Here is a 17,500-nt window from a genome sequence, read left to right as displayed (position 1 = left end):
CACTCCCCGGGGGACTCACCTGGTGGTGGAGGGAGAGAACACTCCCCGGGGGGACTCACCTGGTGGTGGGGGAGAGAACACTCCCGGGGGACTCACCTGGTGGTGGAGGGAGAGTTTAACATCCCTGGGAAACTCACATGGAGGTGGAGGGTGTTGTAATCCACAAGTTAGGAGGGATTATTAGCTAGAGGATCATTACTACAACACTTAACGAATGATGATTGGAAGTACATGTTAAGTAGACAGACTATGGATCACATATCTAAGAAAGGTCAAAGGAATTAAGACCGCAGCTGTTAGCCAAATTAATAATTCCTGGAAAGAGGACTCAGGCTTCTAGGAACAAGGTTACCGCTTCTAGAGATAAGGTTAATCAGATTATAACTTCCTTAAGAGGCGTGGTGAAATGGTTGAGGCCATGGCTGACTGGAGACAGTCTTGTTGTGGGAGTGGGACTGGCAAGTCCTCCGAGGTCTCCGTTTGTAGCAGCAGCGAAGTGTAGCAGACAGCTATGCGAGAGCCTCATGTGATCTTAGTGACCAAGTTAAGTCTGCAGTATGTGAGTATTGAATGAAAGACTAACCGGGTGTGGAGCGTTGTAGTAATCATTCCGTATTAGGGACTTAGGCGGAAGTTACGAGTGTGGGTGGTGATCGCGGAGGTCAAGTGGTCTAGGGGTATTGGAAGTGAATTTACCTAATAGAGTATGTTAATATGTTATTATTTGTCAGTGTCTATTCTTTGTAATTAAATGACAAAACCCGACGGCCTTTAAATACCTTCCATATGTTCACTCATAGGAGTAGGAGTACACGGTGGTAGGAGTACACGGTGTTCCGTGTAGGAGTACACGGTGGTAGTAACGGTTGCTGAGGTAAGGTGTTATGTGTTGTGTAATCGCTGTGTTCGGAATGAACCGGGGTTCAGCGTCACGACAAGGGCAAGCACCACCCCCCGGGGGGACTCACCTGGTGGGGGCGACACCACCGTTCTCACACTTCAGCTCCGGGTCCAGCAGGCGGTCACTCATCTCCAGGTTAATGGACCCGAACTCCCTCAGGCCGGTGTAGCCCTCACCCTGTGGGGGACACCCAGAGGTCAGACTCCTATGGTACGGGGGGGGGGGGTTGGGAAGATGTGGTCCTAGGGCCTAGGAGCAGGTTAGGCCCCAAGCACCTAGTTTACAAGATGCAAGGGGCTAGGCGAGGTGCTGGGAGAAGCTAGGAGTGGGCTAGAGACCAGGTGGTAGCAAGTGGGTTCCTGGGACTAAGGCCCCTGGAGTGCTGGGTACTAGGTGACAGGTGTGTCTCAGGGACACAAGGGCGGGGGGGGGGGGGTAGGGTGTGCAAGGGAGCCTGGGATTCACAGGACGCTAGGGGCTCCGGAGACAACACAAGGATACAGAGAAGGTTCATGACTATTGGGATTTCGTGGCTGATTTCAAAATACAGAACCCCACATAAAAAACATGCAAGACCACCAGGTATACTCAACACCTGGAACAACCACCAGACATCCACACCACCTACATCAACCAACATCCACACCACCTACATCAACCAACATTCACACCACTAACAACAACCAACATCCACACCACCTACAACAACCAACATACATTTGGTGATTTACATCGGCACCAACAAATACACCTAATGATGTACATAAGCCCCCCCCCCATAGCTGTTGATGAGGAGAAAATGCTAAGCTAATATGAATTTGTAGTTAGTGTGTAACAAATATATGAACAATATAATAATAAAATATAAATAATTGCCCCAGTCCCAAAGGTTTCATCTCCACTGACTACATCAATGTGTATGTGGGCCCCGCCCCTCCCCACCCCATAAAGGGGGGAGGTACGGTGGCCGACCCTGTTTCCCCTGTCAAGGGAGGCACAGTGACCTGTTTCGACACTCTTATGACCGTCCCCGACACACCCGTCACCCTTGGACAGAACAAACACACATTTATGCCCTCTCCCCCCCCCCAACAAATACACCCGACGACTTACATTAGCAAACTTGTGGCCCTGGCCGCCCATGGGGTCGGGAATGTCGAGCCGGATACACATCATCTTGGCCATGTAGCTGAAGACGACCTTCTTGACGAAGGGCGGGACCTCGCGGCCCCTCATGCCCCGGTGGTGGATGTTGAGGGTCACCACCGACAGCCCCGTGGCGAAGGACACCAGCGAGATGGTCACCCCGTAGTACAGGCCTGTGGCAGGAGGTGCTGGTAGTGGGGGTGGGTTTGGGAGGAGGTGCTGGTAGTGGGGGTGGGTTTGGGAGGAGGTGCTGGTAGTGGGGGTGGGTTTGTGAGGAGGTGCTGGTAGTGACGCTGGGTTTGGCAGGAGGTGCTGGTAGTGACGCTGGGTTTGGGAGCAATGGTGGTAGTGAAGGTGGGTTTGGTAGAGACTCTGATGGTTGTAGTGGTGGTTGAGTTGGTCATTGTGGGAAGGGAGGGGGTGGGGGGGGTGATAGCCATGTTTGCAATCATCATTTAGGAAACCGGAGGAAAATTAACCTTAGCTGAGTGCAATTCCGTCACCAAACCTTCTACCAGTGACAGATCTAAAGTTACCTATTTATCTTCACTTAGAAGTTCATCTTAATAGTAAGAGTTTACCTTACTTAGAAGTGTCCCGGGTGACATGACCCCTGTATCCAAGATACATGTGACAAGTCATGACCCAAGCTGGCACTGGTGCCACCAATGTTTATAGAGGTTGGTGATGTTAGGTACTTGTTTACGGACATGATAGCTACAGGACAACGATGCTATTGCGACATAGGCCTATGCATACACCAGGCCTACGCGTACACCAGGCCTACGTGTACACCAGGCCTACGCGTACACCAGGCCTACGAGCACACCAGGCCTACGCGTACACCAGGCCTACACATACACCAGGCCTATGCTTACACCAGGCCTATGCGTACACCAGGCCTACGCGTACACCAGGCCTACGCGTACACCAGGCCTACGCGTACACCAGGCCTATGCGTACACCAGGCCTATGCGTACACCAGGCCTACGTGTTTACCAGGCCTATGCGTACACCAGGCCTACGCGTACACAAGGCCTACGCGTACACCAGGCCTACGCGTACACAAGGCCTACGCGTACACAAGGCCTACGCGTACACTAGGCCTACATCGTACAGCCACACCCAAGCTCTATGTACGGAGGCAGCAATGTTTGACGCGTGATTTAGCACCAAATAAATCACGGTGCTAATTTATGATTTAGCATCTCCCACGGCGTTGGAAAAGCAGAGGCAAGCCCAGTGGAGCAGCAGCAGTCTCATGCCCACGCGGGTAGTGAGCTAATGTGCTGTGTGTTCTGCATAAGGCCTGGTCTGCTCTGTTCAGTTCTGCGAGGATCAGGTGTCTGCATAACTGGTCACTGGTGGTGGTTCCAGAACCAGCGACTACACTTATTCATATTGTACAATGAATATAGTGTCTGAGCTCTTTTATAGTGTCTGAGCTCTTTTATAGTGTCTGAGCTCTTATAGTGTTTGAGCTCTTTAATAGAGTGTCTGAGCTCTTTTATAGTATCTTTTTTTATAGTGTCTGGGCTCTTTTATAGTGTTTGGGCTCTTTTATAGTGTTTGGGCTCTTTTATAGTCTGCGCTCTTTTATAGTCTGCGCTTTTTTATAGTGTGGGCTTTTTTATAGAGTGTCTGCGCTCTTTTTAAACGATGAGAGTGCCGTAGTGAGCACGTGAGGAGTGCTGAAGCACACGGTCAGGCTGCAAGGTAATTGGGCAGTTCGTTTAAGTGTATGTTATTACTTCAGTCAGTTTAGTGGACCACTTCCCAGCACCTGAGTCTTTTGACCCAATTTCGAGACCCCAAGACTTCGCTGTGTCCCTCAGCCTGCCGCCATCGCGTGTTGTCACGAGCGCTGCACGTATCTTTCTGTGTCTCACGTGTGTGTGTGTGTCTGCCTGATGCATGTGTGCGTGTCGAGAGGCCCCACGGAGCCGCACGTCCATGTACTAAGTTGAGCTCTAGCTCTGGGGATTTGAGATCGTGTGCCTGACGAAGAGTGTAGTCCCTCGCTTCAATCCACTGTGATGGTGAGCGGCACGCACTCGCAGCCCGTCCTTCAAACACAACCCGTTCTCGCAAATTCGTAAAGTCAATATTGACTTATTAACTACGTGCATAGGTGATATACTAAACATAATAGATACCCTTAAAAAGATTCATAGAAAACACCGACCTTACCTAACCTTGTTAGTATCTTAACATAAGCATCTTATTGCTTCGTAATTACAATTATTACCTAACCTATACCTATTATAGGTTAGGTAATTATTGTAATTACAAAGCAATAAAATGCTTATCTTAAGATAGTAACAAGCTTAGGTAAGGTCGGTGTTTTCTATGAATCTTTTTAAGGGTATCTATTATGTTAAGTATTTCACCTATTCACATATTTAATAAGTCAATATTGACTTACTAAATTTGCGAGAACGGGTTGTTCAAACAATGAGCCAGAAGTGATTCCTTCCACCCGCCAAACCCGCTGTTTATGAATGAAAAACGGTTTACACACGACTCACAACTAGTTTCGTTCGAACACTTCCGGAACAAGTGCTTCACTAACGAATTTTGTTCGAACCACAACGCTGTAAATGCTTCACCCACGCACTACAAATACATGGGTGAAGATAAAAATCGCCAACAGGACCTAAACACCTAACCTAACCTAACCTATGAATATATATGAATAATATGCCAATAAATTTATGTTTGAGAAAATTCCCGTTTTGGCTGAACAGCATGTAATAGTTCATGAATGAGTCTGTGTGATCGACCGCTGGATGTAATGGACTTGAGTCGAGGACGGGTTGCACACTCGTGACTCCCAACACCAGGCCTGGCTCTCCTGCTACTGCCGCTATGAAGGAAGTAGTGGTGTGTGTGTGTGTGTGTGTGTGTGTGTGTGTGTGTGTGTGTGTGTGTGTGTGTGTGTGTGTGTGTGTGTGTGTGTGTGTGTGAGAGAGAGAGAGAGAGAGAGAGAGAGAGAGAGAGAGAGAGAGAGAGAGAGAGAGAGAGAGAGAGAGAGAGAGAGAGAGAGAGAGAGACACCCCCCCCCCCCGAGCATCGCCAGGTTTTCGTCTAATAAGTGAGCACGTTATTCATGCTTGCAATTATAAGGTTCTTCACGCCTATCTTGGAAAACTTTTCCATTGCCGCAAATGGTGACGTCACCGGAAATGATCATTAAGTACCTGTGATCGTTAACGATGGTTTGGGTCATTATGACTGCCGACCCGGACTCCGCCACTTCCGGCGTTCTGGGATTATCTTGCTGACATTGTTAACAACGTCCTTCAACAGACCATTGTTAAAGCAACAGACCATTGCTTTCAGTAAGCCTAACAGTATGTTGACCAGGCCACACACTAGAAGGTGAAGGGACGACGACGTTTCGGTCCGTCCTGGACCATTCTCAATCGACTTGAGAATGGTCCAGGACGGACCGAAACGTCGTCGTCCCTTCACCTTCTAGTGTGTGGTCTGGTCAACATACTTCAGCCACGTTATTGTGAGTCATCGCCTGCATAAGCCTAACAGTGTTCCAAGCACCCGGAGATAGCCCGACGGCTGAGTGGACAGCGCTCGGTATTCGTAGTACTAATGTTCCGGATTCGATCCCCGGTGGAGGTGGAAACAAATGGGCAGAGCTTCTATCTTCTAGTTCATACACTATCAATAATGTCAAAGAACTGAAAGCAAAGCTCCAATTTTTTTTTTTTTTATTAACATATTAGGTACATCTGCATTAGTGCAGCTACCCTAGACTATATGAAGAATTGAATCTGAAAGATGATGAGGTTGTGAATAAATACTAATATTTCTTCAATCATTTGACTTAGGCCTACCCGACCAGTGTACATCCGTCCCGTAACCCAGGCCAGCCACTAAGTGTGTGGCCTTCAACTCTAAACTACAGACAGGCAAACACACACATTGTCTCTTATATTTAGATTTTGTGTATATATAAACTGGAGCAGCCTCGTATAGGCCAATAGGCCTTCTGTAGTTTCGAAAGTCTTACGTTGTTAAGTTATCTGAGAGGGAGGAGGCCATAGAGGAAGACAAAGGGGTTAACTATATGTATTACACTATGTAGTCACTCACATACCCAGCTGGTGATTTAAACACATCACGTATGATAATCCATTAACTAAAATAGCATTTGACCAAATTATTCTTTCACAAGAGTAATATTAGTTTCTGAAGTAATAGCAGTTTGTTGTTGAAATGCACCACGCATACCAGGTATAATATGACACTTATGATAGTTAGCTTCTTGAGGTTATCTTGAGATGATTTCCACCTCCACCGGGGATCGAATCCGGAACCTTAATATTGATCCTATATTTAATTGATGGAACCTATATTTAATTGATCTGCATTTAATTATCTATATTACTGCTAAGTGAACAAAATATTAACCATTGAAGAAAAACACATTATCTAATGTAACCAATATTTACTTAAGTTAAAAAAGACCAGCAACGAAAGTCTATATTGTTATAGTCTTATCTTCCAGACTTTTTTTTAAAGAAAAAACTATTACGTAATAATCTTGCTAAGATTGAATTCCATAACACGAATCAATTTTTATTTTATATACACAATTATTTTTATGCCAAAATTGTTTTCTAATTACAATCAAGGAAAATTTTACATTTGAAAAAAATCCTTTTTTTGGCTGGTAAGCTTTGTACTACAGTGAGCTGTGAGCTGCTGTTGTTGAGTGTTGAGCGCCTCACTACACTACAGTCAGCTGCTGTTGTTGAGTGTTGAGCGCCTCACTACACTACAGTCAGCTGCTGTTGTTGAGCGCCTCACTACACTACAGTCAGCTGCTGTTGTTGAGTGTTGAGCGTCTCACTACACTACAGTCAGCTGCTGTTGTTGAGCGCCTCACTACACTACAGTCAGCTGCTGTTGTTGAGTGTTGAGCGCCTCACTACACTACAGTCAGCTGCTGTTGTTGAGTGTTGAGCGCCTCACTACACTACAGTCAGCTGCTGTTGTTGAGCGCCTCACTACACTACAGTCAGCTGCTGGTGTTGAGCGCCTCACTACAGTACTGTTGTCTAACACACCCATGGAGGAATGACCACATCTGCGGGAGAAAATAACAATATCTCCCAAGCCCTGTGGCTCCTCCCATTATGTAACACACCAATGAAAATATAACCCAAGCCCCTCCCCTCTCCCCATATTAACCAATCAACACAAACTTTAAGCCCCTCCCCCCATACTGACCAATGAGAGGGAGTTTCTCTGAAGTGGGCGGCATGGACTCGCCAATGACCATGAGGAAGACGGTCATGGAGAGGAGGGTGGTGATGCCCAGGGTGACCTTCTCGCCGGAGTCACTGGGCATGTAGAAGCTCATGAGGGCGATGCCCGTGATCAACACACACGGCAGGATCAGGTTGAACACTGTGGGGGATGCCAGGTCTCCTTAGTCACCACGCCAGCCATACACGACGTGTACGAGTAAAGGTTATATAGACATTTATATACATATATGTAAATAGCAGCTGCCTACTATGGGCCAACAGGGCTTCTGCAGTTACCCCTGACTCTTACGAGTAAGGGTTAGTGTAAGGGGCAGAATAGGGGAGCAAGCGGTGTCTGGAGCGATGGGGGCGGGTTGTGATCTAGGGTTAAAATGTGGTAGATAACATTTTAGTGAGTAATGGTCGAGGTAAGGGAGTCAGTAGTAAGGCAGGTCTGTAACAAGGGTTAAAGTAATTTACCGCCAATGCTATATACATGAATATAGATATATTTTGGTGTATATTGGCAGCAGGTTTTCATTTACACATATTTCCCTGTCTTTCTCTCCCCCTGCCCACACACGCCTCTTCTCTGTCACTATAACCATAATATTGTGCCCAGAATACAACACTGCTATTTAAACATAAGTTTTGAAGGCCAATCTCTGAATTCACTATTATTTGATTTAATGCTAAAGTGAATGAACTCAAAGTTGAACATTTCACAGCCATGAAACTCGTGAAGGAGAGACAATGGCTGAGCCCACCCCGACCTTCCTCTGACACTCCTGATAAAATCACAATTAATCCTGTAAAGTTAATGAGGCTAGCCCTAAGTGTCTGGTCTCCAGCCTTGGACAGATAAACATACATTCTATTTTATAGACACTAGATGTGGTACCCTTTGGCCAGGCCTCTCCCATACACCCATACAGGTCTCGCCCCTCCCCCAATTTCCCACATACACATCCTCCCCATTTTTACAACCTCCCCCTTCTCCACACTTTCCCTGTCGCCCCCATAATGCACCCTCCTTGTCTTCCTCATACTCTCCTATCCCAACCACTTGTGGTGGACGGTAGAGCCACGGTCTTGCTTCATGCAGGCCGCCGTTCAATCTCCGACCGTCCAAGTGGTTGGACACCATTCCTCTCCCCCTCCCCCGTCCCATCCCAAATCCTTATCCTGACCCCTTTCCAGTGCTATATAGTCGTAATGGCTCGGCGCTTTCTCCTGATAATTCTCTTCCCTCCTAACCCCATCTCCAACTACGCATACCCTGCCCAGTGTCTCCTTATACACCATCGCTATCTCCCACTAAACACACCCTTCCAATCTCCTCCTACACACCCCCTTCCCATCACCCGGCCCCCCCCCCCCCTCCCCATGTCTCTGCACATACACTTTCCTGGTCTCCATTAGCTCCCTGCAGCTTTCTACACCCACCTCAAGATAACCTCAACCACCTGCATCCTTTTACATCCACATGCGTCCTACTACCCCCTAACTCCATCTTTTTACGGCCACTTGCAGCCTTCTACACCCACCTGCGTCCTTCAATACCCATTCGCGTCTTCTGCACGTTTGTAAGCGCTTCCACACCCATTAACACCCCTTGGCACCCTCTACTCCTAGACACCCTCCCACACCAATGCTGGCTGGCCCACGTGAGACCCACACTCTTCTACACACTCCCCAAATCAGCAACATCATCAAACAATATCACTCATCCACTCACCCTCATCATCCTACATCCCTCTTCACCCTCCCCGACATATCCACACCACCCCACACCTTCCTAAACACTCTCCCACACTTATCCTCACCCGTGAACACCCTCGCTGGGCCAAGAAGAGAGCGGGGGCACTGACCTTAGAAGAGAGGTGGTCGCCTCAGGCACAAAAAGAGAGCGGGGGCACTGACCATAGAAGAGAGGCGGTCGCCTGAGGCACAAGAAGAGAGGTGGGGGTACACTGACCATAGAAGAGAGGTCGCCGTCTGAGGATGATGTGGTAGGTAATGTCCGGGTAGGGCGCCTCGCAGCACGAGTAGAACACCACGTTCCTGTCCACAATCATGTCGATGAGGTCCCACTCGCCGTTGGTGACGTAGTTGCTCAGGTCGCCCTCCTCCGTCTGGATCACCAGGTTCACCTGCGGGGGAGGGCAGGTGGGGGTCAGTGTTGCCTGATGAGGGAGGGGGGTGAGGGTTGCCTGATGAGGGAGGGGGAGATGAGTGTACACTCACACATGAGGATACAGAGCACACTCACACATGAGGATTCAGAGCACACTCACACATGAGCATAAAGAGCACAGTCACACATTAATTTGGAGAACATTCACCTAAGACAGAAAATAACATGAGTGAGTTACAGGACATGGTCTATGAGAGAGAACAAGGACCAGGCATGGCCATGTTCAGACCCAAGCCAAGCCCTGCCAGGCCGCACAAAGTGTCTAGTCACCAAATGACCATTATTTTGTGATGTCTTAAACAAGGGAGGCGCCTTTAAGGGCGCCTTACCAGAATATTTAGAGTAATACCAAGGCCGGGTCCTTTAATTATCATGGTAATACTTTGAAATAAATAAATATAAACAATAAAAACTGTTTAAATAAATACGGTTGTTAAACGGAAGTATAAAATCAATATTTAAAAACAACATGGCGCCAGACACCCGCATCTGGGACGCCATCTAGGCGGGTGTGGGGCGAACCTCGTCAGTAAACACTCCACCACCACAACGAAGACGCATCGCGGTCGTACACGTTGAGTGTCAGTTGTTGTACATTACCAGGGGGGAATGTGTGGTTTAATATAGCTATACAAACACAGCTTTAAAGTGAGCAAGTTGGAAAAATGTTGGTAAATGATTTAATCACATCCGGGAAGGCAACAGGTGAATGATCCGGTCAATACAGCCCAGCTTCCTAAGGTGCGAGGGTTTATAGTAAGTGTTTGGTCGTAAAGTACCAGTATGTTGTGATCGACAGCCACAAGTTGACTTGTGTGTTCCTGAATTTGGACTAAATGGAAACTTTTTTAACTGCAACATATGACCTTACCTGACCTGGCTTGACCTGATCCGACATGATCTAACCCGAGCTGACCTAACCTAACTGGTCTGACCTAACCTAACCGCAATATGACCTGACCTAACCTAGCCTAGCCTACATTAGCAGAGTCTAACCTAACCTAGGTGCAACCTAAGATATAATCTAACCTTTCCTAGCAATCCTAGGCCTAATACACGCTATCATAGGCCTAATATAGTACATATATGTGCTATACTAGGCCTAGGAATATTTAAGTTTGCTTTTCAGCTTGATGTTTTCTGGATTATACAATCTAACGTATATAAAGTGGGTTACCGGCGGTGGTACATCACTGGTATTTTACACCAAACAGTTTACTATAATATATATATATATATATATATATATATATATATATATATATATATATATATATATATATATATATATGTATATATATATATATATATATATATATGCGAACAAGCCTGAATGGTCCCCAGGACATATGCAACTGAAAACTCACACCCCAGAAGTGACTCGAACCCATACTCCCAGAAGCAACGCATCTGGTATGTACAAGACGCCTTAATCCACTTGACCATCACGACCGGACATAATGAGGTGATAGCCGAGGCTATTTGAACCACCCCACCGCCGGCACTCGGATAGTTATCTTGGGCATAGCATTTTACCAAATCACCTCATTCTTTGGGGCAACACGTGAGGAACACAAATGCGAACAAGCCTGAATGGTCCCCAGGACATATGCAACTGAAAACTCACACCCCAGAAGTGACTCGAACCCATACTCCCAGAAGCAACGCATCTGGTATGTACAAGACGCCTTAATCCACTTGACCATCACGACCGGACATAATGAGGTGATAGCCGAGGCTATTTGAACCACCCCACCGCCGGCACTCGGATAGTTATCTTGGGCATAGCATTTTACCAAATCACCTCATTCTTTGGGGCAACACGTGAGGAACACAAATGCGAACAAGCCTGAATGGTCCCCAGGACATATGCAACTGAAAACTCACACCCCAGAAGTGACTCGAACCCATACTCCCAGAAGCAACGCATCTGGTATGTACAAGACGCCTTAATCCACTTGACCATCACGACCGGACATAATGAGGTGATAGCCGAGGCTATTTGAACCACCCCACCGCCGGCACTCGGATAGTTATCTTGGGCATAGCATTTTACCAAATCACCTCATTCTTTGGGGCAACACGTGAGGAACACAAATGCGAACAAGCCTGAATGGTCCCCAGGACATATGCAACTGAAAACTCACACCCCAGAAGTGACTCGAACCCATACTCCCAGAAGCAACGCATCTGGTATGTACAAGACGCCTTAATCCACTTGACCATCACGACCGGACATAATGAGGTGATAGCCGAGGCTATTTGAACCACCCCACCGCCGGCACTCGGATAGTTATCTTGGGCATAGCATTTTACCAAATCACCTCATTCTTTGGGGCAACACGTGAGGAACACAAATGCGAACAAGCCTGAATGGTCCCCAGGACATATGCAACTGAAAACTCACACCCCAGAAGTGACTCGAACCCATACTCCCAGAAGCAACGCATCTGGTATGTACAAGACGCCTTAATCCACTTGACCATCACGACCGGACATAATGAGGTGATAGCCGAGGCTATTTGAACCACCCCACCGCCGGCACTCGGATAGTTATCTTGGGCATAGCATTTTACCAAATCACCTCATTCTTTGGGGCAACACGTGAGGAACACAAATGCGAACAAGCCTGAATGGTCCCCAGGACATATGCAACTGAAAACTCACACCCCAGAAGTGACTCGAACCCATACTCCCAGAAGCAACGCATCTGGTATGTACAAGACGCCTTAATCCACTTGACCATCACGACCGGACATAATGAGGTGATAGCCGAGGCTATTTGAACCACCCCACCGCCGGCACTCGGATAGTTATCTTGGGCATAGCATTTTACCAAATCACCTCATTCTTTGGGGCAACACGTGAGGAACACAAATGCGAACAAGCCTGAATGGTCCCCAGGACATATGCAACTGAAAACTCACACCCCAGAAGTGACTCGAACCCATACTCCCAGAAGCAACGCATCTGGTATGTACAAGACGCCTTAATCCACTTGACCATCACGACCGGACATAATGAGGTGATAGCCGAGGCTATTTGAACCACCCCACCGCCGGCACTCGGATAGTTATCTTGGGCATAGCATTTTACCAAATCACCTCATTCTTTGGGGCAACACGTGAGGAACACAAATGCGAACAAGCCTGAATGGTCCCCAGGACATATGCAACTGAAAACTCACACCCCAGAAGTGACTCGAACCCATACTCCCAGAAGCAACGCATCTGGTATGTACAAGACGCCTTAATCCACTTGACCATCACGACCGGACATAATGAGGTGATAGCCGAGGCTATTTGAACCACCCCACCGCCGGCACTCGGATAGTTATCTTGGGCATAGCAATTTTACCAAATCACCTCATTCTTTGGGGCAACACGTGAGGAACACAAATGCGAACAAGCCTGAATGGTCCCCAGGACATATGCAACTGAAAACTCACACCCCAGAAGTGACTCGAACCCATACTCCCAGAAGCAACGCATCTGGTATGTACAAGACGCCTTAATCCACTTGACCATCACGACCGGACATAATGAGGTGATAGCCGAGGCTATTTGAACCACCCCACCGCCGGCACTCGGATAGTTATCTTGGGCATAGCATTTTACCAAATCACCTCATTCTTTGGGGCAACACGTGAGCGTCTTGTACATACCAGATGCGTTGCTTCTGGGAGTATGGGTTCGAGTCACTTCTGGGGTGTGAGTTTTCAGTTGCATATGTCCTGGGGACCATTCAGGCTTGTTCGCATTTGTGTTCCTCACGTGTTGCCCCAAAGAATGAGGTGATTTGGTAAAATGCTATGCCCAAGATAACTATCCGAGTGCCGGCGGTGGGGTGGTTCAAATAGCCTCGGCTATCACCTCATTATGTCCGGTCGTGATGGTCAAGTGGATTAAGGCGTCTTGTACATACCAGATGCGTTGCTTCTGGGAGTATGGGTTCGAGTCACTTCTGGGGTGTGAGTTTTCAGTTGCATATGTCCTGGGGACCATTCAGGCTTGTTCGCATTTGTGTTCCTCACGTGTTGCCCCAAAGAATGAGGTGATTTGGTAAAATGCTATGCCCAAGATAACTATCCGAGTGCCGGCGGTGGGGTGGTTCAAATAGCCTCGGCTATCACCTCATTATGTCCGGTCGTGATGGTCAAGTGGATTAAGGCGTCTTGTACATACCAGATGCGTTGCTTCTGGGAGTATGGGTTCGAGTCACTTCTGGGGTGTGAGTTTTCAGTTGCATATGTCCTGGGGACCATTCAGGCTTGTTCGCATTTGTGTTCCTCACGTGTTGCCCCAAAGAATGAGGTGATTTGGTAAAATGCTATGCCCAAGATAACTATCCGAGTGCCGGCGGTGGGGTGGTTCAAATAGCCTCGGCTATCACCTCATTATGTCCGGTCGTGATGGTCAAGTGGATTAAGGCGTCTTGTACATACCAGATGCGTTGCTTCTGGGAGTATGGGTTCGAGTCACTTCTGGGGTGTGAGTTTTCAGTTGCATATGTCCTGGGGACCATTCAGGCTTGTTCGCATTTGTGTTCCTCACGTGTTGCCCCAAAGAATGAGGTGATTTGGTAAAATGCTATGCCCAAGATAACTATCCGAGTGCCGGCGGTGGGGTGGTTCAAATAGCCTCGGCTATCACCTCATTATGTCCGGTCGTGATGGTCAAGTGGATTAAGGCGTCTTGTACATACCAGATGCGTTGCTTCTGGGAGTATGGGTTCGAGTCACTTCTGGGGTGTGAGTTTTCAGTTGCATATGTCCTGGGGACCATTCAGGCTTGTTCGCATTTGTGTTCCTCACGTGTTGCCCCAAAGAATGAGGTGATTTGGTAAAATTGCTATGCCCAAGATAACTATCCGAGTGCCGGCGGTGGGGTGGTTCAAATAGCCTCGGCTATCACCTCATTATGTCCGGTCGTGATGGTCAAGTGGATTAAGGCGTCTTGTACATACCAGATGCGTTGCTTCTGGGAGTATGGGTTCGAGTCACTTCTGGGGTGTGAGTTTTCAGTTGCATATGTCCTGGGGACCATTCAGGCTTGTTCGCATTTGTGTTCCTCACGTGTTGCCCCAAAGAATGAGGTGATTTGGTAAAATGCTATGCCCAAGATAACTATCCGAGTGCCGGCGGTGGGGTGGTTCAAATAGCCTCGGCTATCACCTCATTATGTCCGGTCGTGATGGTCAAGTGGATTAAGGCGTCTTGTACATACCAGATGCGTTGCTTCTGGGAGTATGGGTTCGAGTCACTTCTGGGGTGTGAGTTTTCAGTTGCATATGTCCTGGGGACCATTCAGGCTTGTTCGCATTTGTGTTCCTCACGTGTTGCCCCAAAGAATGAGGTGATTTGGTAAAATGCTATGCCCAAGATAACTATCCGAGTGCCGGCGGTGGGGTGGTTCAAATAGCCTCGGCTATCACCTCATTATGTCCGGTCGTGATGGTCAAGTGGATTAAGGCGTCTTGTACATACCAGATGCGTTGCTTCTGGGAGTATGGGTTCGAGTCACTTCTGGGGTGTGAGTTTTCAGTTGCATATGTCCTGGGGACCATTCAGGCTTGTTCGCATTTGTGTTCCTCACGTGTTGCCCCAAAGAATGAGGTGATTTGGTAAAATGCTATGCCCAAGATAACTATCCGAGTGCCGGCGGTGGGGTGGTTCAAATAGCCTCGGCTATCACCTCATTATGTCCGGTCGTGATGGTCAAGTGGATTAAGGCGTCTTGTACATACCAGATGCGTTGCTTCTGGGAGTATGGGTTCGAGTCACTTCTGGGGTGTGAGTTTTCAGTTGCATATGTCCTGGGGACCATTCAGGCTTGTTCGCATTTGTGTTCCTCACGTGTTGCCCCAAAGAATGAGGTGATTTGGTAAAATGCTATGCCCAAGATAACTATCCGAGTGCCGGCGGTGGGGTGGTTCAAATAGCCTCGGCTATCACCTCATTATGTCCGGTCGTGATGGTCAAGTGGATTAAGGCGTCTTGTACATACCAGATGCGTTGCTTCTGGGAGTATGGGTTCGAGTCACTTCTGGGGTGTGAGTTTTCAGTTGCATATGTCCTGGGGACCATTCAGGCTTGTTCGCATTTGTGTTCCTCACGTGTTGCCCCAAAGAATGAGGTGATTTGGTAAAATGCTATGCCCAAGATAACTATCCGAGTGCCGGCGGTGGGGTGGTTCAAATAGCCTCGGCTATCACCTCATTATGTCCGGTCGTGATGGTCAAGTGGATTAAGGCGTCTTGTACATACCAGATGCGTTGCTTCTGGGAGTATGGGTTCGAGTCACTTCTGGGTGTGAGTTTTCAGTTGCATATGTCCTGGGGACCATTCAGGCTTGTTCGCATTTGTGTTCCTCACGTGTTGCCCCAAAGAATGAGGTGATTTGGTAAAATGCTATGCCCAAGATAACTATCCGAGTGCCGGCGGTGGGTGGTTCAAATAGCCTCGGCTATCACCTCATTATGTCCGGTCGTGATGGTCAAGTGGATTAAGGCGTCTTGTACATACCAGATGCGTTGCTTCTGGGAGTATGGGTTCGAGTCACTTCTGGGGTGTGAGTTTTCAGTTGCATATGTCCTGGGGACCATTCAGGCTTGTTCGCATTTGTGTTCCTCACGTGTTGCCCCAAAGAATGAGGTGATTTGGTAAAATGCTATGCCCAAGATAACTATCCGAGTGCCGGCGGTGGGGTGGTTCAAATAGCCTCGGCTATCACCTCATTATGTCCGGTCGTGATGGTCAAGTGGATTAAGGCGTCTTGTACATACCAGATGCGTTGCTTCTGGGAGTATGGGTTCGAGTCACTTCTGGGGTGTGAGTTTTCAGTTGCATATGTCCTGGGGACCATTCAGGCTTGTTCGCATTTGTGTTCCTCACGTGTTGCCCCAAAGAATGAGGTGATTTGGTAAAATGCTATGCCCAAGATAACTATCCGAGTGCCGGCGGTGGGGTGGTTCAAATAGCCTCGGCTATCACCTCATTATGTCCGGTCGTGATGGTCAAGTGGATTAAGGCGTCTTGTACATACCAGATGCGTTGCTTCTGGGAGTATGGGTTCGAGTCACTTCTGGGGTGTGAGTTTTCAGTTGCATATGTCCTGGGGACCATTCAGGCTTGTTCGCATTTGTGTTCCTCACGTGTTGCCCCAAAGAATGAGGTGATTTGGTAAAATGCTATGCCCAAGATAACTATCCGAGTGCCGGCGGTGGGGTGGTTCAAATAGCCTCGGCTATCACCTCATTATGTCCGGTCGTGATGGTCAAGTGGATTAAGGCGTCTTGTACATACCAGATGCGTTGCTTCTGGGAGTATGGGTTCGAGTCACTTCTGGGGTGTGAGTTTTCAGTTTGATATATATATATATATATATATATATATATATATATATATATATATATATATATATATATATATATATGCGAACAAGCCTGAACGGTCTCCAGGCATATATGCAACTGAAAACTCACACCCCAGAAGTGACTCGATCCCATACTGCCAGGAGCACTCTGCATCTGGCGTACAGGACACCTTAACCACTCGACCAACACGACCGGACAAAGAGGATGGTAGCCGAGGCTAATTCCCCATCCCCCCGCCGGCACTCTGATGGTAATCTTGGGCATGGTATTTTTTCAAATCACCTCATTCTTTGGGGAACACGTGAGGAACACAAATGCGAACAAGCCTGAACGGTATCAAATGGAACGGTATCAAACGATATCTCTCTTCTTGGTTCTGTGCTGGTTCGGGGTCTTGAAGTGGGTAGAATGTAATTATGACTGTTGATTGCTGGTTTTGACTTTTTGATGCCTTTTTGTGCCTCACTGATGTCGAGTCTCCTGTTATCGTTGAATCTGTCGTTAATTTCTGTGTTGCTTGCTAAAATGTGTCTGGTGATGGTCTGAATGTGTGTGGAGGATATTTGGTCCTTGATGGAGCCCTGTTGTTTGTGCATTGTTAATCGCCTA

At 47.7% G+C, this 17,500-nt stretch overlaps 1 protein-coding gene across 2 annotated transcripts in view; it reads right to left on the bottom strand.

Annotated features, from left to right (window-relative positions):
- Window positions 1-17,500, bottom strand: part of LOC123746823 (neuronal acetylcholine receptor subunit alpha-10) — a 288,958-nt gene that overhangs the window by 22,685 nt on the left and 248,773 nt on the right. For both annotated transcript variants that reach the window (XM_069319638.1, XM_069319639.1), the window contains exons 7-10: window positions 9,299-9,473; window positions 7,301-7,480; window positions 2,015-2,220; window positions 969-1,078 (exon numbers count right to left, since the gene is read on the bottom strand). In XM_069319638.1, the coding sequence (XP_069175739.1) occupies window positions 969-1,078; window positions 2,015-2,220; window positions 7,301-7,480; window positions 9,299-9,473 (671 nt within the window). The remainder of the gene's footprint in view (window positions 1-968; window positions 1,079-2,014; window positions 2,221-7,300; window positions 7,481-9,298; window positions 9,474-17,500) is intronic.

This window comes from Procambarus clarkii, chromosome 93 (assembly GCF_040958095.1).
Source record: "Procambarus clarkii isolate CNS0578487 chromosome 93, FALCON_Pclarkii_2.0, whole genome shotgun sequence".
In the NCBI taxonomy this organism is placed as follows: domain Eukaryota; kingdom Metazoa; phylum Arthropoda; class Malacostraca; order Decapoda; family Cambaridae; genus Procambarus; species Procambarus clarkii.
The sequence above is the reverse complement of the archived record's forward strand: the minus strand, read 5'-3'. Positions and strand labels throughout refer to the sequence as shown.